The sequence below is a fragment of the Topomyia yanbarensis genome, chromosome 1 (assembly GCF_030247195.1).
Source record: "Topomyia yanbarensis strain Yona2022 chromosome 1, ASM3024719v1, whole genome shotgun sequence".
In the NCBI taxonomy this organism is placed as follows: Eukaryota; Metazoa; Arthropoda; class Insecta; order Diptera; family Culicidae; genus Topomyia; species Topomyia yanbarensis.
This window is the reverse complement of record NC_080670.1, coordinates 207,439,347-207,464,406: the sequence shown is the minus strand read 5'-3', so window position 1 is coordinate 207,464,406 and position 25,060 is coordinate 207,439,347. Positions and strand designations below refer to the sequence as shown.

The 25,060-nt window shown below is 41.2% G+C and overlaps 2 protein-coding genes across 2 annotated transcripts in view; one reads left to right on the top strand and one right to left on the bottom strand.

The window, feature by feature from the left end:
- The window catches only part of LOC131689763 (uncharacterized membrane protein DDB_G0293934-like), a 207,653-nt gene that overhangs the window by 47,732 nt on the left and 134,861 nt on the right, over positions 1 to 25,060 (top strand). The window contains exon 3 of the mRNA XM_058975060.1: positions 18,845 to 20,532. Within this exon, the coding sequence (XP_058831043.1) occupies positions 19,481 to 20,532 (1,052 nt within the window). The 5' untranslated portion in view covers positions 18,845 to 19,480. The remainder of the gene's footprint in view (positions 1 to 18,844; positions 20,533 to 25,060) is intronic.
- LOC131689774 (transmembrane protease serine 2-like) lies at positions 1,369 to 3,149 on the bottom strand. The gene is made up of 4 exons (XM_058975070.1): positions 2,142 to 3,149; positions 2,029 to 2,087; positions 1,717 to 1,975; positions 1,369 to 1,655 (listed from the first exon to the last, which is right to left on the bottom strand). The coding sequence occupies exons 1-4, from the start codon at positions 3,142 to 3,144 to the stop codon at positions 1,405 to 1,407; spliced, it is 1,572 nt and encodes a 523-aa protein (XP_058831053.1). The 5' UTR covers positions 3,145 to 3,149; the 3' UTR covers positions 1,369 to 1,404.

Sequence of the window (25,060 nt, the reverse complement as noted above, 5' to 3'; positions counted from 1 at the left end):
GACTACACGATCTAGCACCGCGTACCAGTAAACTCACGATAGTTATTCAAGGTTATCTCGATCGATACAGTCTCTATTGTCGAAACGAAGTGGGTTTCTATAGAACAGTACACATGTATTCAACGCAACTGGATTTTGTCTCATTGGTTTTGTGAAATTTTCGTAACCGAAAACAATGTTTGAAAATTTGAAAAAGAACAGTTTTGTTGGATTATTCTGAGCAATCTATGATTTAATTGAAGATTACGATGAAACGATATCTCAACTGTTGATTCTTTTTTTTGCTAATGTATCCAACTTCGGATTCTGAGACGCTCCTGGAATCAGTGCTGAGCTCCATTACGGTACGGATGGCAAATCTACTATACTGAAGAGAATGAAACTGTTTGCAATAAAACAATAAGCGATGCGGTTCTTACTCGAACAAATTGGCTACAGGTCCTGCCATGAATCTCACTCATTGGAATCATCATTGAGAGGAATTGAAAATGACCGCCATTTTATTAACAGGATAATATTTACCGTCACAACTCAAAGACCATTAAAGACCCGGCTTGAATCCCTATAAATTGTTCAATGTATGACAACCCGATGATGGCATAATGCTAACAGCTGTTGGAGGTCAAATTTAAATAACAGACCAATGAAAAATCGATATGAAGTAACCTCTCACGTTTCGCCAGTTTATTCAGCCAAGAAATTTCCACTGCAAACAAACTGTTTTATATCTTCTTTTATGGCACATAATCGGTCATTACGAATCGTCAGAACTGGAGCAATAACGGAATGCAGCAGCAGTCATTTAAACGCCCTCGTTGGGCAGAGCTGCCCTTTCTTAAAAACGAGGAAAATCTTAACGGCTCTCAAACGCAAAATTGCACCGAAACGAGCACTTCAACCTTAAAGTCGGACCATTTTGCAAAATCAACTAGCGCTTAATGACTCAGTAACAGTTGCATTAATTGCTTGTTTTAAAACTCGGTGATTTATTTCGGACAACGTTCCAACCAACGAGATTCGCAGCAAACGAATTAATTCGATGCAATTCCGACCGTTGGCAAAGAAACCAGGCAACGACGACCAGAAGTCGATTTTGCGCATTCCACCCTCTGACCCATTTGCATATTATCGTCTCGCTGCGGATTTAGATCATCATCTTTTGTTGTGGTCCGCCGCGGTCCGGTTACAAACATTATACCGTACATGAGCTGTCTGCAATTCGTTTCTAGTTGTGCCCCTTATACTAGTAGACCACTTAGAAGCGGGTACGGCACGATTGTTGATTTATTGCCCCTGATGGGAACTTCCTTCCTTTCTATCGTAGGAACATTCTGTTTTAGACCGTCCCCCGAGAATGAGAGAGAGAGCGAGAGGAGCGACAACCTTTATTTGCATTTTACCAATTTACATTCGCGAAGGTGAAACGTCGGACCGGTTGTTCCACGCGATTGACTCGATCCAGTCCAGAACCGAGAGGATGTTGGTCATCACCACTTCGTCCCCGGCTGGGTTATGCATCAACCCGACCAGATCCCGCCGTTCGTTGTAGACAACACCGCCCCGTTTTGTCGGTAGAAAGAAATCCAAATCGAACTCCGTCCAGGTTTCAGCTTCCGCGGCAATCGCGTTTGTTTTCAGCTGACTGCCCTCGAAATCTGTTTGGGGTTAAAAAGGATATTATTAAGGGTGCTACCCATACCGATGTTTCTAACTCACAGATCCGTCCGGATGACTCGGTAGCCAAACACCAGAGAGGTTCATCAGCGGGTGGCCACAACAGTAGAGCTACGTTGAAATCTCTTCCTCCACGATACTGCGGATGGACGAAGGCCTGCTTGAAGCGTCTTTTGTCAATCGTCTCGCAGGCAGGTTCCCCATAAACGCAGTTGATGGCCAATTGAGCCGTTGTTATTGCGAAGTTGTCATTCAAATAGTAGGCTAAGCCTTGGGTGCTACGATTTTTGAACACGTATACCTAGGAAAAATGTTTGGTTCTTTATACTATAATATCTAGACGTGTAGCCTTACATGACCGGGTCCCAGCGATTCGGTGACGAGCAAACCCTTTCGGCGATACATTTTGCAGTCTGAAAGAAACCAACGTCAATCTTCGAATTCAGCGCCTAACTCACCATACTCACATTTCTCGCTGATTCTGAGCCCCCGAACCGGTTTGGCCTGCAACGGCTCCTTACGCTCGGTAACTACCGACGGATCCTTCCGATTGAAGTACCCATCCTGTTCACCATTCGCCACAACGTGCCGAATCCATCCACCATAGTAGGCCACATTCACAAAGGCCGCGTAATCCTTCAAACTGCAACTGCTATCATTCCATCCCCGTTGCGCCGTAAAACTAGTCACCCCTCGAATAACCCAGTGCCCTTCTTCCTCAGTAAACAAACCCCCGCCACTATCTCCATTACAAACTGTACTCCCATTTGTGTTCCCAGCACACAGAATCGCCGCCGAAAGTGACCTCCCGAACACCTCCCGATTACTCTCCAAACAGGTAACATAATCCACAACCGGCATCCACAACTGTCTCAGCCCATCGGCATTTTCACCCGTTTCGGTCATACCGAAACCAAGGGCCACCGCTTGCCGTCCATCCAACTGCCGACCATCATCATCCGCCGCCGGAAGACAAACCGGTCGCACGAATTCGTTAACAGTCGCCTTAGTCCCCAGCGCTAGCAGCGCCAAATCCGCGTGAAACGTCCTCGGTACAAAATCCTCGTGTACGAAAATATCCGCCACATCCACGTTCTGAACGGGAAACCCGTTCAGCAGCAAATTCTGCCGCGACGATCCCAACTGAACGGCTATCAACCGTTCGTTGAGGGCATTGCCATCCTTCGTTACGCAGTGAGCTGACGTCAGCACGTACAGCTCACTCAGCAGCGTCCCACCGCAAACGTACACGTGCGAGGTTCGCGTGATACGATGCCAGATCGAAGCATGCCATGGCCACTGGCCGGCATGGGTGGCGGAGGCTCCATTCACTATCAACGGTTTGCGGATGCTGGTTGCTGTTGTCCCGCAGGTGCTTGCTGCGGGAGTCGAAGTAGGCGGTGGCGTTGCCAGCGATAGGTACAGCTGGCAGAATAACGATAGCAACGTTGTCGTCGTCGACGACCTCATCGTGGTGACCGTGCGATTATAACTAACTGATTATCATCACGGTCAATGGTGGTGGATCACGGGTGAGGTTCACCTCGAGAACTGTGACGCCAGAACCGGATTTTGTTTGACAAATAATAACCGTGCGATTTATTGACGATTGGAGGCGTTTTAATGGGTAGGGTGTGTGTGTGTGTTTGACGCTTCCTTCTCTTGGGTTGGGGCTTTCATGGGCGTCATTCTAGTTCGGAGTTTGTGTCGTTCAAGGTTCGATTTGTAGCTTTTGAAGGTATTTTTGAGGAAAAACGATTTCAATATAGTCATAAAAATCCTGTGTATGGAAGATTGACATTATTTGCAAACCAGGAAATTGTTTACTTTGTCATAATGGCTCCAAGTTTGTGAACATTTTAATCAGGAATTAAGGGCACAATTTTCGTAACACCCCTTAGCGTGTTTAGTTCTACAATTTTACGCAAAAAAGCATAAATCAGTCAAACAGTATCTTTTCCGACCCAATCTATTTTCTCGGGGGAAGTAGCTGAATGGAAGGAAGCCAAATTAATTTTTCTCAGAACTACTTTGCTCCTTCCATAAGTTGCTAAACATGCCTACATTCATCGACCATTACGTGCTGTGTCGATTGAATCGGAAGAAAAGGGAGTGATGATTCCAATTTCGCCTTCACCAAGTTGATCCTATGAATGGCAGCAGTATCCTTTGCTATCCATTTTCTTCGCATTGATTTAAGAATGTGATATTTTGGGCATTCGAATCACCGCATACTTTTAGAAAAAAATTAATATTATTAAATATTAAGCACTAAATATAATCGCGTCAAATGTCGGTGTTCATGGAATCATCCAAAAATCATCATTTTAACCATAAATAACTATGAATTCAACATTGAACATTACCCTGCATGCACATCTTGGTTTGGTTCTCAACGCTGAGGTTTAGGAATTTTAAACTGGAAAAAGCGGAAGTGTTCGTTCCAGCTAGATCGACAAGAATGTAATAAATCTTATCGGCCTATTCCACTAAGAGTTTCGGTTTTTGCTACCGAAGTTTGTATGGGATTTCGAGATTTTCCCGCCTTACCAAAACTGCAATCAAAGCACGTTATTTTTTATTCATATACTACAAATCACTATTTGAGGCAGTACTGTGCGGTAACCATGCTTTCGAGAAGTATATCCAAACCGCCAGAAAAAAAAACTAAAAATCAATCTGTCTTTCCATTACGGCAAAACACAATTTATATATACTTATATTAGACTTGGAGTCCACTGGTTAGAACAGTTACTGAACGCGAAAATAGAGCTTTATCTCCTGGATACATACAGCTGCATCACGTCCGTAATTGTGTACAGATAACGTTGAGAAGTTTATCCTTGGCAAAAAACTTCATTGCGAAAAACAGCATACAACACTAAGTAGAACATGACAACTATTTATATACTTAACGATAAATGGACTCGACCTAGCACCGCGCGATAAATCAGACAACATTGGATAATTCATGTCAGATTACCGAGAAGTGGCAGCTGTTACGAGCAATACTTGGAGAAAACATTTGCACTGTTGTTCTCAACGACGTCCGCGTACTAGGTATGTGGCTGACCAAATCTGAGTTTTGTAAGAGGGAAAATATATTAACTACAAATTAGTAAAGCAGTGCACGTACTCTGGTCTGATACGAAAAATGCAACTTCTGCAATCAACACCAACAGACAACCTTCGACATTAATTGTCAGAATACAGTCAAAAATCCATCCAATAACTGATGTATTTTATTTTATCTCAAAATCTACAACTAGTACCAATAGCACAGTAACAACGATTACAGCTAGTACCTCCAATCCAACAACCAGCAGCACCAACAAAGAAGCAAACGCTGATGAAGACGGATATACAACAGCGATGACTGTATGGATGTGCACAATGACGTGAGAGTAGCCGGACTCATTGACCCCCATGTTGCGTGTACAATATAAGTAATGCTTCACTAACAAGGAGAAGCTTCAACAGGATCCATCAGACAGAAAATGCATTTGATTTATTTTTTTACGCATTGTATAACATCGAAGCCCAACGACTCAATCAAGCTAACTCATAGCAACCTACGGAATGCTCTTATTTAAACCTATAGTCTGCTTTCTCATCTCGTACAGATCAGAAGTTAAAAAACGCATCGCTTACTAACAAGAAATACCAACCGCGCCGCGCCGTTCTAACGTGTACGTGTAACATATGGACACAGCAAAATAACGCTGCCCCCACCTGCAGGTGAAATGATGAAATGAGTGAACCACAAAATAAGTTTCGCCCATTACAGGTGAACGCATTCGCGATTGTCTTTTCGGAGACCCTTCTTAGACCTACAGTGCGCTAGGTGGAACATTTAATCAAGGAGAAAATGGAACATATTCTTACAGAGGTTGCACACATACAGCTACATCATACGAGACAAGAAGTACTAATGACATTCAACTCCTTAGCCGAGGCAGAAAGTTTCGTAGCGAGGAACCACATCCAACACGACGTCAAATATAAAAACGTCAATACCAAGATCCCCGTGTATATGGACCTTGATCTTACGGAAATTCAGCTCCACGATCTCGCGCCACACACTAGTACGGATTATATTAAATGCTTCATGTCGAAGTTTGGGGAAGTGGAATCCGTCTCTAACGAAACATCGATGTTCATGTGGTGCGAATGCAGCTGAGCCAACCTATACCGTCTCACTTCACTTTTAAAGGCAGATCATCCCAAGGTGTAAAATACATACAAAGAACCCTATGTATATACGCTGGACATACGCTCACGTGCTAGTTCTGTGACCAAAAGGCACACTATGGTAAGCCATGCCATGGTACCATAATAATATCATAAACCAATCAAAAAACATCTTTAAAATGCCATAAACTAATAATAAAATAATCTTACCATTAAACCAAATATCGCAAAAGGACCATAAAAATCACCATAGACGTATCACGAAAACACCATAAAGTTTTACATAAAAATAATGAAACCTGTTAGAGGAACCATACAAATCGCATAAGAACTAGAACTATACTGCCCATGATCGCAAATCAGTCCTATAAAGATAGGAAATCCCATAGAAAACGGGACAAATATGCGATCATGGGCAGCATAGTAAAAGGAAAAGTATCAAACATAAATGTACTACAAACATGTCAAAGGGAATTGAAAATGCCATACAAATACCATAAAAGATGGAAAAAGTAAATAGAAAAAGAATAAAGGAACTAAGAAAAAGAAACTTCAAAATAAAAAGAACAACAGAAAAAGGCTTTGAACATAAAAGAAACTAAGGAATACTGATCAAACGAAACGGGAAAGAAGAAAAAACGGGAAAAAACGTGATTAAAATGAAAAACAATTAATAAAAATAGAAAAAAAGAAAAACGAAAATGTACTTGTTAAAATAGGTGAAAAGGGAAGAAATAAGCGTCGAAAAAGTAAACAATACAGAGTGAAAGATTAAAACAAAAAATGAAACAGGAAAACCGGAGTATACCTGAAAGAAATGTAGAACAGAGAGGAAGGAAAAGAGTGAGATGAAAAAAAAGCAAAAGGACAATGGAAAACAGTATTGCAGAAAAGAAATAAAGCGAATGGTAAAGGATTTTGAAGAGAAACATAGGGAAAGGCAATACAAATAATTGGACTGGAAAAGAAAACAAGGAAATTAAAAGAATATAAAAATAACCGGAAAAGAAGAAGAATTATTTATCAGAACAGAAAAAAGGATAAAACGAATGAGGAAATGGAACAACGAAAGAAAATGTTATATTGAGAACAAAGAAACGAACAGGTAGATTGACATACAAATACCATAAATACGAAAAAATCTGCGAATGAACCAAAACATTTCCATCCATAAAAACCATAAAATACCACAATCAAACCCTAACAATACCAATTCAAATTACCTTAAAATTATAATAAATGTGCTCTAAAAATTGTAATGAAAGCCATAAAAAATATGAAGGAATCATAAAACTACCGTAAAGCTACTGTAAAAGCACCATAAAATGTCAAACGAACCATATAAATCACATAAAAGGCATCACGAAGCACTATAAATTCATTAAAAGTGCTATGAAAATACCATACAGAGTGTCATCATCAGTGCCATCATAGTGGGCGAACACTTCGGGTACTCCGAATCATAACCGAATGTATTTAAGATTGCCAGGTTAATCGATCTTGGGTCGCCAGTGTCCAGTCTCCTTGAACGCCCGCCTGCCTCAATTGCCATAAAAAGTTAAATACTGATAAAGTGCACTAGGTATATCATAAAAGCACCTTCAAAATACCATAAGAATGTCATAAAGGAATAATGAAAGTACCAAACATACCATAAGTGTCAAATTATACCATAAAACATTATAATATCCCGTAATAACACCACAGAACTACCGTAAAATTTCCTTAAAATTACAAAATATCATGACGTGCCTTAAGAAAACTGTGGAAGCGCGATAAAAGAATAATTAGTATGCCGTAAAAGATCCATAAAAATAGTATGATAGTACCATAAAAGTACCATTGCCTGTTTAATCGTTACATAACCGACAGGTTGCTTTCGGATCTCAACCCAAAAAATTCTAAGCTGAAAATTGATACTTAGTAGTATCTATGGAGCATCAATCTGTTTCCAACCACCGAAGGCAACGGTCACGACCAAAAGCCTCATGAAAATGCAAAAAAACCGAAAAAAATAAGTGCCATAAAACACTATAAAAATATCATCTCCGTAAAAGAAATATCATAAAATTACAATAGAATTCCATTAAAGCTACAATAAAATAAAAAAATATGATTCTGCAATAATACACAAATTAACAGTATAAGTACTACAAAAATGCCTAAAACAACCGCAAAATTTAAAATGCTTGGACGCAATTAGCGAGGCGGAATAGGATCCTTTTCTTGAACAACTTTTAGATAAAGGACAGCACCTCAATCGGCCGATACGAGTTGTGATCGGAGGTTTATTTTCCTGGTTTTGAGATGGCCTTCACTTCCTTCAGTCAGTCATAAGGGACAATGTTACCCTTAAGAAACTTGTTGAATAAATTCAGCAAATGCCTTTTCGCCGAGTCAGATAGATCAAATTGAATTTGATTTTGTCTAACCCCGACGCATTGTTGTTGCATGATAAGAGAGCAAGTGAAAATTCCGCCGTCGAAAATTCGATGATTCGTTAGTGATGTCGTGAGCGAACGCGACGCGATGGGTCTTCTGTGCTGGCACATAATCTGGACAGACTTTATTGGTGAAATAAAATATTGAACGGTTTGAATATTCCACGGTTTCTTAGTACTGATTCGGGTTATTCGGGTAGTTCCCCAAAGAGTGCTCGTCGATGTTTCTTTTGATAGCTCGCCTACGAACTGGCACCAATACCAGCGTTTCTTGGCCGTCATTGTCGCGTACTACCTGAACTTGTCAGGCGTTCCGCCCGTCGGGAATTCTTTCTATGCGAAGACGTTTTCCGCGTACACGTACGGAGTGCTTAAGGGGTTACATACCTTTTTGTGAGAAAAATGTCAAGAATGTTTAAATTTACGTAAAGGCATAAAGCAATGATTTTATTACATCAAGCTTAAAGTATGTTGGTAGTACATTTTTCAGTGAAATAAATATGCACAAGTTTATAAAAATGTATTGGCAGACTCTATAAAAATTTCTGAAAATATTCTCAAGAAGTTGTACTTTCAGATAAAGTAATAAAAGAAATTCAAGTTTTTGAAAAATAAAAAGTTATGTAACTCCATAAGATTTCTCTCGTGCTATGTGTACGCAGGAGACACTTTTCGACACCACCGCATTTTCCACAACGAGCCTTATTGCTGCTATGTGTGGCTGTGTCCCCCAATTATTTACAATTAGTGCAGTTTATGACCCCCGGCACAAAAAGATGACACTTGTCAAAGAGGAAGTAGTTGGGTAGAGTTGACCAAGCGAAGGTCACTCCATAGGACATATTTCCTCTTCCCGTCAGCTCTGCGACTAATGCTGAATACCATCGTTTGCAGTCTAGCATCTAGGGTCTTTAAAAAGTTAGCCGACCCCGCAATGCTATTGAAACTTGAATCGAAAATGACGCCATCTATTTCGACCTGGTTCGCTGGTACGTAAACTCTCTACTCCTTCGTAAAAGACCCGTAGCCAGCAATATCATTTGACTGCTTTGAATTACCTAAACACCACCGACCTAAGCTTATCAGGGTGAATTTTCGGTATTTCTATCACGACCGAATATCGCTCTGTCAGAACTCGAATAATCTCTAATCGATTCAATCATTTTTTTCTGGTCCGAAAAAAGATCACGAAGGGACCGGTTGAGGAGCTCCGATCGGAAAGTCGATTTTATTTCGACATCCACCTCACCTTGAGGCGCATCATTATCAGGGGAAATAATTTTTCCACGTCCCTAGTGCCCAGTGCAGGAAGGTTGGAGGGACAAGAATGGGGATGGTAATATAAAAGCGGTACTTAACTTCGGTCTAATGTGCTGTTCGTATTTCGCCGTAATCAGGGTTACACCAAAGCCGTCGAAATAAATTCAGCTGTTCGTTGTAAAACTTTTTCTTCGTCTTCGAGTAACGGTAATCCGGTAATTCCTTCGGACACACTTAAACAAAATTGGCCAGGAATGATGAATCGTAGACGATCAGTTAACAAAACAATATTACCTCCTAGAAGTAACTATGGGGAATTAACGCTAAAAATTGTTTTGAAACTAAGTGTCTTCAGCAAAGTTGTTTAGAGTACTATTATAAACTACTTCACGAATGTGCTAATGTGCTTGTGTAAGCGTGCTATATGTAGTGAGGTTATCAAAATATATTACGTTATCTGCGCAAAACTATTAAACAAGTTGTTCTAACATTACTGTTTGTGATAACTCTTGAAGTTGTTCCGACCTTCTGCAAAGTTGTTTACAACAACGAAGTTTTTCATGAATTTATGAAAAAGATTTTTATCGAATACAATCGAAAAATAAATCGATGCGAAAAACTATTCTCCACAAAAAAACCCACAATCATCGATCAAGCGCCATGGAAAGTTAACTTTTCACTTACCTCTCCATGGCAAGCTGACAATTTGATTGCTTTGGACTCTCACTTTTCCACGACTCCGCACCGATTGGCAAACGAAACGCAACCTTCCCCCAACGATGACGACGACGACGAAGCAGGAGGGGGCCTTCTCTGTCCACTTTGCGGGATGGTGGCCTAATAATCCAATTATAATCCGTCGAGCAAACGCAGAACTGAGCAGGAGAAAAAAACTAAAAGCATAAAAATCTCCTATTCCCTTCAATATTTCCCTTCACTCTCACTGGGTTGGTAGGTGGTTGATGGCTTCAAATAAAAAACGAAACGAAACGGGAAAGTGCCTCGGGAACGAATGGTAGCCTCTGATCGGAGTGTTTCAACCCACCCCCGGGTTGATGGCTTGACCGGAATCTCGGAACCGGTGTGATGGAAGCAATTACTTGCACTTTTTGTCACGCAAATCGAGGGGTCGTTTTGGAAATATCCTGGCGATAAATTTTTTCTTTGCTATATTGCTTCCTAAGGGGAAAATTGGAATGAAAATCATTTTTGACCGTGAAGGGTAGTTAGTGATGGATTTGCGTGTCGACTTCGTTTCATCAGTATCTGGTACACTGACTTGGCCGCACAGAAACGCGGTTGATGTCCCGCAAGCACAGAACATTTTATTGCTGATGAGATAGCATAAACTCAAGAAAAGCATACACTTCCTCGTTTTCGAAGTAGATCGTGGTCTTTTCTGAGTATAGTTTTGAACTTCTGCTTCACCCAATCTAAACACCATCCGGTCCATTAGAAGCCCGAATCATCATAAAATAAATCTAAACGGTTATTTATCGGAATTGACCTCGTTAAGACCAAACTGAGGATTCCGATTCCGTAGTCCACGTAGCGACTACGACTACGTCAGTTGGTCGAATGCTAACTAGGCAGCTCGTGCTCGGAAAAAGATTAACTCATTGAGAACAATTGATATTTATGGCGTCACGCTGTCCGCGGAGAAATCGAGCTCGGTGGTGCCTCCGACCGCGAAGCTTCCAATGTGTTAGAGAAAAGATGCAGCATGTACCAAGCTACACCGAGAACATCCCCGGAACGAAACGGAGCTAGGTGATTATCCGTAATTGGTTATGGGGGGTTTTAATGTTTTCGTTTCTTCGGGGTCTGCTACGGGACAACGGTCAAGGGCGAGGGCAGCTTGATCAAGGAGAAAAATACTTTTTTTTTATGAATGCACGGGCTGAGCAAACTAGTGACGGTGATTGTGAGGGCTTAATTTGTTAATTTGCTGGCTGACGAACCTATGTGTTTCCGTCGAATCAGGTGTTGAGTTTTAAATTTGATTCTCATAAATTATTGACGTCAGCGTCAGTTGTAGGTCAAAGATTGGTTAATTATCGAACATCACAAATCGTAGTTTGCAACGCTGATCCTTGCACGCAAGGCGACTTGCATGCAAATCTCTTCTTTAAATTTTGTGAATAGACCGACGGGTAACTAAGCATGCTATGAGATAATAAACTTCAGGAACAAAAAAATGGAAAATGGAACAAATTGTCAGAGAGCATATTGTTGCTGTTATTGTTGACATTTATCGTAAGTATTTATTGAATATCATTATTTCTCGTTAGTTTTGTGTCGAATTTTTTCTTCTAAACAATCATTAACCTATTTCTAGAAGAATCGACGGAAGTTTCCCGAATTCGAACAAAACCGCACTTCCTCCTAACTAAGGCACTAAGTCGCAATTCCTTTCCGCCGATTTAGGAAAGTCCCCTCAATACAAAATCGATACGGTGTCACCTTCGCGTGGATCTAAAACAATGTTAGTAAACAAACAGCCATTAAAATGTGGACCTGAACTGAACTGAAAGACATTCCATCGTCCATTACCTCTACTAGGTCCTATTTGTCTCCCCGGCTACCTTCATCTATTCTTACGTCCATGGAAAATCCAACAAACCTGAAGCCGTAAAAGGTGCCAAAGACAAACAATAACAACGATTAATAGTGTTCAGCAGCAGCAGCAGCAGCGAGGAGGGTTACGGAGGAACAAACTCACGTGCGTCATGTGGCGGTCAAAATGACATGCTAAATATGGGGGTGGCTGTTTCGATACATTCTGGCTGTCCCAGAATGGAGACTGAAAACGGACACTCACATACATCCGTTGATTTTTAGGGGGCTTCGACGCCATGCCCGGTGGATCGTGGCCAATAAAACTTTCCTTATACAGGTTATCGTTTGCAAATTAGGGATTGGTGTCACCTTCGGTGACTTACTGTTGTTCTTTAGTATGGTAAGTTGTTTTTGGAAATCGATTTATGGCTATCTGGAACGTAATTTTACAACCCAATTTATTCCCGTGACGAGTTCTTTCCGCGTCTCTGAGTCAAGCACCATTTTCGTCAATCAGCAAATCATCTCCATTAGCATCCATCATGAACATGTAAATTCCAGCTGCACTTCACCAAGAGTAAAATTACCGACAACCAGCAAGCGGGAGCTGTTTATAGAACTGGAAAATGCATTAGAAATGCGGCAAATCGATTAGAAAACTTAGCCGAGTGTGTTAAAAGTGCGGTGGCCTCATTCGGATAATGCGCTGCTGTACGAGGGAATCGGCCTTTGATATTGGTACAATCGATGGAAGGTTTTTTGTGCCCTATATTAGTTCCGGTACACCACTTGGTCAACGACTTGGTACCGGGTAACCAAACTATATTATGTGCCGGATTAAGATTTTTAACTCAGAATGTCGGTCACCTTCGGTTCAAGTTTATTATTCAGGTTCGAGTTCCAAAAAATGAAATACGATCTCATTGTTCTAAACGAGAAAGAACTGATGATAATTTCCAACAATGAAGACACCAATGAACAAGTATTTGTAGCCCCTCTCACTCATTTATGAGAGCTTCTGAACAATCAGCGAAGAACAAGCGTTATTTTTGTTACCCTTCTTCAGTAAGAATGACCCATAAAAAATCACATCACGCCTGACAGCGATTCTAGATCAAAGCAATCCAATTTTTGTTGTGCTTTGTTTTTCACGCTGGGGTAATAGTCTAATAGCTGCGCTCCGGGTTCGACCACGTTCTGTGCATCGCAGCTGTGCGCTGTAAACTGTGGCGGGACCAGTGCATCTCCGAAATGGACGTCACCGACTAGCGCGGACCCATCCATCCTACGTAGACCGAAGTCCAACCCCGTCCCATGCGTATAGACCGCGTTAAATTTAAACATTTTACTGCTGCATGTGTCGCTCAGTTGATCACAGACCAACAGACGTTCTAAATCAAAATTGAAATCTATTAACTTAAACGTTTTTAGATCCAAGAAAATAATACCTCCAGCCGTCTATGACACCACATTTCAGCGCCATCGTCGTCGGCATCTATAGCGGTGATCACAGATTGTCATCGCATGGCGCGGTTCGGTCTTATATTTTCGACCATTCTTTCGACTCATTTACATCAGCAGATGCTTGCGCGCGTCGGGGACATGCGCTACTGCAAGGTTAAATTTGATTTGGTTCCAGGTTTGTATCATGCAATGGAAATTCGCGAAGCGCGAATGTCTTCGGCTTGAACGAAGACAGCCGGCGGCAATTAGTTCCGCTTCCGTCCGTGGTCATCCAAGCGAGGCTGGGAGATTTGTTTCCTCGTCGGTTTCAATCTGAATTGGTTGGGAAACGCTTCGAAATTAAAATAAACTGGTTGATTAATAATAAATCTTGAAATTCACCTGAGTTGGGAATCGTATGTTTGGAAGGTCTAATTGTTCCTGTTGTCTGAGTATACTTCTTATTGTATTTTTCGTTATTTCTTAAGTTTTGTTTTAATCCTCTCAATTTATGTCTACCGTTTCTTGAGCATTATTTTCAGTTCCTGTACCTGATTTTAAGAAAGGAGCAGAACTGTAAGCAAAACTTATTCGTGAGTAGCCTATGATAAACGCTTAAAAGAGTAAAAAGGATAATTAATTTTAAATATTCGTTTTCAGGAAATCATCATTTCATCGATTCGGATCGTCCAGAATAAGAGTGTATGGACCTAACAATATTTTTCAACCCATACTGGATTTTCCAACTATACCAGCAAAATAATCTAAAACGACTCAGTTTTGAAGAATTTACCAATACATATGTTAACTATGCCACCTTTATACATAAAATAAGTCATTGTTTGTTTGAATCATGCTATCGATTAAGGTAAGTACTTATTCTTTAAACGAAAACTTTTGTTCCTTCCATAATCTTTCAGATTAGTTCTTTCAATTTCGTTGTCATGCATCGGTTTTCATATCAATTTCTATACAAACCTGATGGAGCAATATGAAGGATTCCGAGGCGGTTTGTCCCGTCCTGAGCATCTGAAGAATATGTGCAATAAATAATTAACGCGTTAATTTTAAATTTAGAGAATCTGAATTCGACATTTGTAAAATACCCAAAACGATCCCGAGAATTACGAACTCGCTATTTCTCTGTGTTATGTTATTGCGTAACTGAAACAAAACATTTTTGATCGGTATGAAATTTTCACAGTACTCAAAGTTGATTTTTCCAGCGACGTACGTAGGATTATGTTTTTTATTGCCTATTTTTTACATAAACAATTTTGGTTCGATATTTATGACATTTTAAGCGTCAGGAAGTTTCGACCCAACATAGCATTTACCTTAAAATCTCTAAATGTCCTCCATTGACTTTTACACAGACCTTCAACTGGTTTGAAAAATCATCTACGATGAACGTCAGTTCCTGGGCAGACATTGTATCTCAGGCTTTCGTCAGGCTGGCCTTCGGACGATTTAGCGATGGGTACGTGTGTGTGTGTGGCTTAGTCTATCGGATTCAAAGCAAAATTTCTTGTCATTCGTCTTAGATCAAAAATGTTGGAAAAAGTTTACTACGGAGTTCTAAATATTAGTTCTACCCGTAGCCGTAATTGCTTACCGAAGATAGATGATCAAAATTTATGTTTAGTTCTGATTAACGAAAGGTGAGAAATGCACTTGTTTCTTTCTTTGGGTGGGTGAAAAAGGGGTGGTATGGCATAAAATTTTTTGGCTTCTAGACAACAAGCTTTTCCTTGACGGCGCTAGGTCCAAGTCCAAAGCATAGCCGAAGATCTGTGAAACTCGTCAACTCAACTGGCGACAACTATCGACGAGTTTAGACTCGAAGTTACAGAAACCCAGAGCACTTAACCGGATCTGACTATCTGGCAAAATGAACAGCTTGTCCCTTTAGTAGCTCTACACAAACACTTTCTGAGACTGATTTGAATTGCAAATATCCTCGGCGTAGAACCAGTAACCTTGTAGAACCAATAGTATGAACCAGTCACCTGCATCCACACCAGCATATCTTATATTCTAGACTCAAGGGTAACTTTCGGGACATGACCCGATCAGAAACGCATAACAGAAATGTTTCAAAACTATATCTCGCATTGTAACTTGTTATAAAGTTCTGTTATTTTAACTACTAGCGAGACCTAATTTATAATACAATATCCTACAAAAATTGTGCTTTGTTATAATCTTGTTATTTCATTCTGATCGGGGACGGCCTCGCATTCATCCGTTCAGTTCGGTAAGGTATGCCAACCTACATCGAATGGAAGATCGCAGCTTTACCTGTGAACGTGTTACATGTTGCCTCTTTTTGATATGAACCTGTAATGCTGCTAGGCTCCACATTGCTTCCAAGGTAATCGTTTGTGTCGAGCTCATTTCCGCTGAAATTGCCAGGCAAGCCACACTTTGCATCTTCCATGGTTTCAGACAGGCCTTTTTGCTTCCCACTCTGATCCACCACTCCATTGATGCATATGCTATTATTGGTCTGATAATTGACTATAAAGCCAGTACGTCGTTTTTATTTTGCGGCCCCAGTTTTTTTTAAGTTTTTGCAAAAAAATACAGAACTTTCCGTATTTTTTACATTATGCAGATGCCACAGCAGTATTCTATTATTACTAAAAAATTGTTTACTGCCGTAGCAAATGCAATAGTGGTTTCAGTTTGATTTGCTTTTTCTTTGTAATTGCAATCGCTATGATTTTTTTTTTTGGGAATTATGCTAATACTCTCCTTTTTACACCATTGCAATATCAAGTTTAATGCTGCTTGAACACGATCTGAGATCGTGGGTACGTCATTGCCCCTATAGTGATGACAATGCCGTCTGCGTAACCCGTTGCATCGAATCCCAGACCTTTCCGTTCATTAAGGAGTTCATCCACTACCACCAGCGACCACAGAAGTGGTGACAGAACCTCTCCTTGCGGACAGCCTCTAGTGGTTCTTATGGTTATGACGACAACGACGTCGTTGTCAATCTTGATCTGTTTAATAAAATAAGTAAGGATTCATCATAAAATAATTCAGAATATGTGACATTTCCATGAGAGTCGAATTGAAAACGAAAGTCAATGTAAACATCCAAGGGGCGCAAAATTATTACTTCACCAAAGGCACCACGCTACGGCCCTGTCAGTCCCATTCAGATTCATTTACAATAAATTCTCAAATGTAAAGTGGAAAAAAGATTAAATAACGAACGTGTTTGAGTTGTCCAACACGAAAGTTGCAACTGCAAAGACTTCCAATTTTTGAAAAGCGAAAATTATTGCAAACTGTTACACTCATTTTCTCAGTTTCATGGAAACACAAATGGGACAGATGTGTGGCCATGGGTAGTGAAGCAGGTCACTTGCTTAAAGCTGTAGCAAAGATTGGAATAAGCTAGAGCAATTATCAACGCGTGCCGTACCGTGGGAATTGAAGTCTTCTCGATGCCGGGAGGAGACATCCCTAGGTCTAGGCCCAACAAGTCATGCACTAAGTTCTGTGGTTAAAATGTCACATGAGATTGGTCCTAGGAAGCGCTAGAAACTCGTTGTTTGGTCTCAATTGTCTAAGACCAAAAGTTGTTTGCTTCCGTTTTGTATCCAAGCTTCCTCGCGCTGCTATATTTACCGGCCTCCCAAGATAAAAAATTAAGCCATTACAAAGAGTATACCTATAGTTTTTAGGAAACAGTTAAAGATGTCACTACATGGAGATCGTCAGAGTATCTCTCTTCGTGAGTCAAGGTCATGATTTATCGTAGTAATTGACGTAGCCCCTTTTGATATTTCTGCACGAGACATGATATTAGATCATATGGGCTTTCCCCACAATAGGCACATTTTTCAGCATTCCCAAATGCAAGAGTCATGATTATCTGCGCTGTTGTCACACCGAGCATTATTGCTACAATTACCCATTCGTTGTATTAAGTGCAATGCATGACGTGCAGTATAAACAACAGAAGAGGTCGATGATAATCCTTGCCGAAAAAGACGCAATTAAACGCAAAGCAGTCCCGCCAAAAGTCACCCGATACTAGTTTGAAGACACACAATTTTGTCCCATTAAGTACGATTGCTGTTCAAAATCTTCACTCACCTTGGAGCATTGTATTTGCACAGGCAGCCATAGCGTGATGTTGATTCCCGTCAAGCACGCCAGCCTTAGGAGAACGTGAAAGTCTTGATCTGAACTAAGTGAGGATAAGTCATAAAATAACTTGAGATAAGTGTCCCATTACCATGTACACACTAAATTATTATTTGAAGGTCGAACTGAAAAAGAATTTCAAAGTAAATACCGATGGGGAGCAAAACTGAGACATCGCCAAGGGCACCGGAAGACCACATTACAGCTCTGGCTACCGGAGCCACGTTCTTGAAGTTTGTGTAGGAGTTTTCGTCAATCTCATTTGTTCACATGTTCGCCATGAGATGGCACTTCACACATCTACAACATTTTCGCCCGAAGAAGTTATGGAACTTGTTACGAAGTAGTGTCTAAGTCAATTTTGCACAGGCCTCCACCACGCATGGAAACCTATATCCACAATGACAATTTACTCTGCGCCTCCTAACCAGCGAAATTTAGGATTACAAATCTGGGGCAATTTCAGATTAGGACATAAGTCACAATGAGAATTTCTTTTTGGGGTTTTTCTCTTCTGTTCATTACTCGGTCATTTCAGCATTTACTACCCAACTCTGCATAATATTCTAGTAAAAATATGTGCAGGAAAACAGCATAATAATCGAAAGAGAAAGTAAAGAGGGGGTTTCAAAGTCACGACCTAATTCAAATTTTCTCCAAAAATATTCTGAAGTGACGTTCCCCTCGATATCAAAGCAAGCCAATTTTACTGTGCAAAAATTCACACCTTGCCTGTACCTAAAACTCGTTCGTATGTTTACAAACAGGTCCACCACCAAAACATCCGTATCTGCTATGCTGGGTCATTTTCCAGCACATTTTCTATACTACACATGGCCTGCTACAACCACGTTTGAATCCATACCGGAGTGGGTGTGTGTGCGTACTTTTGTATATCAGCGCCCGCGACGGTATCCAAGGAGAAGAAAAACTTTGTTATTTGCATGGTGGCGGTGGTGGTGTTCGGAAAAATCGATAACATTTTCTTTGCAAACAGCTCATCCCACATCACTCTCGTCGCTCTTTCTCTTTCAAACGTTAACAGTTTCGTATACTACTGTTCGAAATGAATTCTAACAACGCTTTTGTTTGCATTTTCTTCTTTTCAGAAATCAGTCAGCGGGAAAATGACAGCTTCAAGGATGACCTAATCTGGTACCTGCAACAACGGATTTTCGGTCAACAAAGCATACCGTGTCCCAGGTCAACCCAGGAAATCACAGGAATCCCATTTTTTCGGCCATCCTGTTTTGTTAGACGCTGAGATTTTCGTTCTCATCCGGCTGAGAAAAGTGTGATTAGAAGACAAGGTGTGTGAGAAAGAGAAACACCGCACGAAAGAGAAGAATTTCAAACGTCGCAATTTCAGTGCAATCAGTCAGTGTGTTGTGGTGGTATGCAAACTAATGGCGGTGGCGGCGGCGACGAGGGTGGTCTCGATGATTCTAGTTTCGAAACAGTTCTACTGGCAAGAGGAAGCGAACTGAACCGGAGAGTCGGTCAATCGGCAGCGAAGTGAGAGAAGAGTGCATTTGTGCAATTGCGCATAGTGCACCCCATCATCATCATCGTCATCATCACAATCATCAACATCAGCTCGTTCGTAGAGGCCAGGTCGGTGTCGGTATTGAACTGAACTATTACCAGCTACTAGACCGTCGAGCGAACGTCGGTCGGTGCATCATCAGTGTTGGGGACGGGGGTTTTTCACACCCTCCCGCAGCGCGCAGTATAGAGCAGCCAAAATGCTCTCCTATATGCTACCAGTTGAGGAAAAATCGCCCTCAGTGACGGCGGCCAGTGCTGCTGCTGCGGCGCGAAATTTGAGCTTGAATCTGAATAATACCACCACGAGTGTCGGTTCCCCAGGGACGGTCCTGTATCCAGAAGGTTCCAAGTCGGGGAAAGATTCGTCGAACAATCGATCTGGATCCGGGCCGAGCACCGGAAAAGTGATCAAATCGGCTATCAAAACAAATCACCGCTATCACCTGGTTTCGTCATCATCCGGGTCAGCAGGTTCGGTGGAGGACAGTACTGATGGTGGTGGTAGGAAAAAGTTTGGAAAGCGCATAGGTGACAGTGCGGCAGTGGCCCGACCCAGCCATCATAATGGGTCGGAAGATCTGAGTGATGAACACACCAGTCTGCTTGGTGGAGGCGGCGGTGGTTCAAAAAGTGTGAAAAGTGATAAAAATTTCAACAATCTCATCCTGGTCAACGGGAACGTGAATGGGAAGCTTGCGAGTGTGCTGAAGAATTCCTCGCTGAAGAATGGTGGTAGTGGTATTGGCGGTGGAGGGTTAGTTGGCAACGGGGCAACTGGTAGTGTCGGTGCTAACGGGGTTGACCATGGAGGACCACTCAAAGTGGCGATCGGGGCTACCAGTCACGGTCACAGCCACAATGGCTACAGTGCGGTGAACAATTGTGAAGATGATGACGACGACGACGGTGACAACGTCGAAGAAGACGCCAGTGGTGAGCAAGCTCACGAAGGATTCGATTTGGTCGCGAGCAATAATCGCAAAAATACCAACCAAACGATCAACAACAACGGCGGCAAAATGAGTGCCAGTGCTAGTGTGACCCGGAATCTGAACGGAATTAACGGTAATCAGCAACAGCAGTCGCAATCGTCGGTGGAAACGCCGAGCAGTGGCATCATCGTGGATACCAGTGATGCCGATTCGGAACAGACCGGTGGTGCTGGCGGTGCTGGGTCCGCTGACGGTTCCGGCGGTAAGAAGGTCAAGATGAACAAGCTCGGCGGAAGCAAGAATGTGACGCTGAAGAGGTGAGTCCTTGATTTGATCACTTGTTTTTTTTTCTCTACTGCGAATGTGCGGTTGGACAGTTGCCAGGGGTGCTTTTAATCGATTGCACGGTGCATCACTGCGAAATGGCTAGGAGATGTGTTTCGCGCACTGCTGATTTGAAGGGCTTCATTATAAAAAAGCAAATGTGCGGGAAATTATTTGCATAGACTTGTGATGCACGAAAAAATGTTTGACTTGCAAAAATCAGAACGGCAAAATGTCTGTTCGACATTGAATTTTAATCGGTCGATATGAGTTGTGGTCGGAGGATTTTTTTTTTAGTTTTAGGACAGAAATGACGTTCACTTGTGTTCAATCATGAGGGACAAGCGTTTAATGTCCTAAATGGAAAAAATACAAAGAATTTGCGTGTGATTTGAACCTGATAAGCGACAACTTCAGTGTCTGGTGTCGCTTGAAAGAATAGCTCTTTTTAATCTCTAAAAGTACAACTCCTTTTGAATCTCCTCGCGTCAAACAAATATTACTAAAATCGTGGACGTTTGGATCTATATAAGAAGTGCTTCAGTGAATCCATTTTCAGGAGGATTATCCTGCACTGCATTGTAGAACTGTGATCGAATTGGTGAGCTCTTCTGATAACTTAACCATCGGAGGATACGAGGAAGAATTAGTCTATTTCACTAACTTAAGGGAGAATTTTTTTCAGAAAATTCTGAAATTTTTAAAGCTTTAAAAACCTGATCCACGATGCCGAAGAATTTCACTAGTTCAACATCAAGTAGTTTCTCCAGTTAAAAAGTAGAAAAGCTTGGGATTTTGTATATTCCAGAAAGTTTTGGGAACCCCATGTCTGATTTCCGGAACCACTTGTTTTACTTCTATACCTACACTCCCTTATGCTGTTATTTTTGGAGGTCTTTGACAGTTTTTACCTTTATAAAATGGCTTACAAGGATAAAGCTTCTTCTTTGACCACGCCGTTTATCTCAACTTCATTTGCGGGTACGTACACGCAGTAAATTATTGTACAAGACCCGTTATTAATAAACGTGTCTAACTACGTGTCCGCTACTTTCTAGCCGTGACCTTATAATCTCTAGATTGTGATTTGCTTTTATTTTCGTGCTGTTGACTGTTGCTTTAGAAGTAGGAGATATAGTCATTGATAGTTCAGTATTCGCTAACGAATGAACAGCTGGTTGGTGGTTTAGTTTAAAGGAATTGATGTAACAAATGTTGCCTCCTGTTTACATTCGGTTGTAGTTTTTCTTTAATTGCTTCCACGATTGTGCACGGTTGCAGTTTGGTGACAGAATTAGCACATGGCAATTTGAACTGCATACGTGCGTAGCCTTTTCTGAGCGTAAGAAATCTCTTCTGAAGGACGTTTTTATGATGTTCTCTGCCAGTTCATCCATTTTATTTAAGAAAAAACAACATAAATTAATGCGAAACTGTATCTTCATCACAGAGCTTGCCACTGCCTGTAAAGATTTTCCTTAGCGGCGATTAAACATTTGCTACCATCACTACAGCTTGTGGATCGTTCAATCTGTTCTCTCCCTCACTACTGTATACTTACGATATTGTTTTCGTTGTTACTGTTTCAGGTTTCCTTGTCATGTTTTAGGCGCCTTTTCTGTTCATTACTTCGCTGCATGTGCTGGTTGTTGGTTTCGAGATACTAGGCGCAGCAATTATTGATTGAGCGGCTATCTGTGGTTTAGCAGGCTGTTTGTTAGTTTTGATTGTAAGAATAAGTTTTCGTTGCCTACTTCGACGCATTGTTTTCCGCGGTGGATCACCTGGTTACAGAACTGGCACGCAGAGTTCTGACCAGGGTATGTCATCAGCTTTGTTTGATTATAGGTGTCACTTTCTCTAGATGGGTGGGTGAATTGAAAAAAGTTTTTTCTAAGTGTCACTTTGAGTTAACCCTCCGGAAGTCGCGTAAATGGCCCACTGAACAAGCAGCCGCTGGTGCGCTAAGACGATTTCGCTAGATTTTCAGAGCTGCGTGCACTCAGTGCAGTAGCGCTACTTCCGGAAGTTTAATGGAAACTTTAGCCCAGTTTCAAGAAGTTCTACAAACATCTTCCCAATATTTCGCTGATTTTTTTAAGATTCGTAGAATATCGTAGTTTTTCCAAATTTTTGAGCTCGCCGTACTTCGCTGGGATTTGCAGATTTTTCCTAACATTTGACCTTTACTCACAGCTGAACTCCACAGAAGTTTGTAGACCACTTTTAGAAGTTCATAGATCCTTCCCGAAACTTTCATGAATTCCCTGAAGATTGGGTCGTAAAACATCCTTATAGCGTACACAACCTCCCCGAAAAACGCTGTGCTTTCCTAATACTTATGAACCTTTCTTGCACTACTTACGTGATGTTTTAGGGCATCCTTTGTATACGCAGAAAAATTTGTGAAACTATGTTATAGCGCTCAGAACCTCTCTGAACATCGCATTTGTTCTTTAAAAATTCAGAACTTTCTTACTGTTGGATGAACTGCTCCGCCAATGTCGAAATTGTAGCAGTTTCGTAAAACTATCCTTACGTGCAACAATATTCGCAAAAAAATACTTGCATTTTGCTGAATTTCCCTAATGGATGTCCAACAAGAATTGTCATAAACGATTCTGATTCTACGTTCGAAGTCCTACCCCTTGAACTCGGTTGGACCGCTTTTGAACCATTTTCCGACCCAGAAATAAAGCGCTAAGCTTACTAAAACTGTAAACGCAATTTCAAAAATCCGCTAAGATGATTTAAAGCAAGCAAATGCCATTGCTGGCGATAAGATCCTTACAACGGAGTTCCGCGTGTACCTACCCGCACACAAGGTAGAGATACATGGTGTTGTCACCGATTCGAGTTTCATATGCATTCGTCCAGTCAGACTTGCATCGGGTGAATTTCGCTTGTTCTACTGTGCCTGATTACGTCCTTTTCGACAAGGTGCGTTTGCCTGTTCGGAACAATAACATAACCTTGAGTTTTACCTACCTGTACTTATCTATGTATGGAGAACCTAAAATCCGGATGCGCCATTGCATTACTGCAGAGCAGTTACGTATCAAATGATATGAAATTCCGAAATCGGATTCCCAAAGATCACACGAATAATGCTCAGCATACTGAATAGTAACCAAGTGATAATTGAGTTTGCAAGTCGAGTACCCTGACTAAAATACTGCAATGTTGTTTGGAAAAATGCTCCAATTTTTTTGACATTTTCGAACATCGCTCTATTCGTAAAGTGTTTACGGTGAAGTGTACGCGGTAGCAACTTGGTATTTTTCTCAAGTAAACTAAAAAAGCGCCGAGACATCAGTTTCTAAATTTAGTTGAGCTGAATTCAGTGTGAATAGGACCCGAATGTAAACTCAGCATTGTATATTTATGAGGTTTTAACCTTATTGTCATTGACCTCTTTATCGGGTTAGAAAATTTTTGGTTCGCGCACGGCCGAAATAAGCATTGTCATATTTTGTTTTTTTCGTGATCTGTGCACATGCATGTGGCAATACTAGCACGTTTTAAGATGACTCAACCTCCGACTCTAAATCTTGCTAATTCCCTTGATTAATTCAAATTTATTGTTATAGAGGCTTGCAAGTACCCCATAATGTAAAAAAGTTCAAATCTATTTAGATGCACAATACAGTTTCATGAAACTTTGTTGAAGACACTTAATTAAGAACATGTCAGAAAGTTAAAAAATACCTTTGACCGTCTTTTTGGAACTTATCGGAACTTATCGGAAATAGGTGTGAATAAATCGTGTAGTGGTCCCTCTATTTTGTCACCTTTTAAGTAAACGGGAATCCTGATTCTAACAATGTCAAAACCGGTCAAAACAGAACGGAACAATTGCGCTTGAGGAAAGGCAACAGGTACTCCTGCACATACATTTCCTGGTGGATGGCCCCGGTTGCGATGCAAATGTGGCTCTTTAATCCACAGGAACAGATGACCGGCCATACGATATATTTCTTTGCAATCTTTAACAACTGCCAACCTTCCTCTTCCAGTCGACGTATAATATTCTTATCCAGGATGCTGTTTGAAGCGTGCCTTAGCATTGATTTCGTCATCCTGTTCCACGCAATCAAATTTTGTTAGCAACTACCGATATAGCCTCCACGTTCAGTCTCTGGCCTTGTCTTGCTTATCGTTACGATTTGGAGTCACCACCTTCTTGTAAGTCGATAGTTCGACTGGTTTTTTGGTTCCCACCCAACTTGCTTGCGACATCTCGGACAGAGATGCACTAGCGAAATTCGGCTTTGTTGCTCCTCTTGCTTCGATGCCATTTTCACAACTAAACAGCAAATGTCACAAACTAACGAACAGCGTGAAGTTGAGATCGTCCAATTTTTTGTTCGTAACAACCTTTAGATAGCTGCCAACTATATAATCTAATGGCTGAGTGGTTTAGAAATAAAATTTAAAAATCGTGTCTTTTTAACGTAGGCCGCCCTGTCATTTAGGGTCTGTCGAGCAATTTAAAATCAGAACCCAAGTAGTGAGGAAACC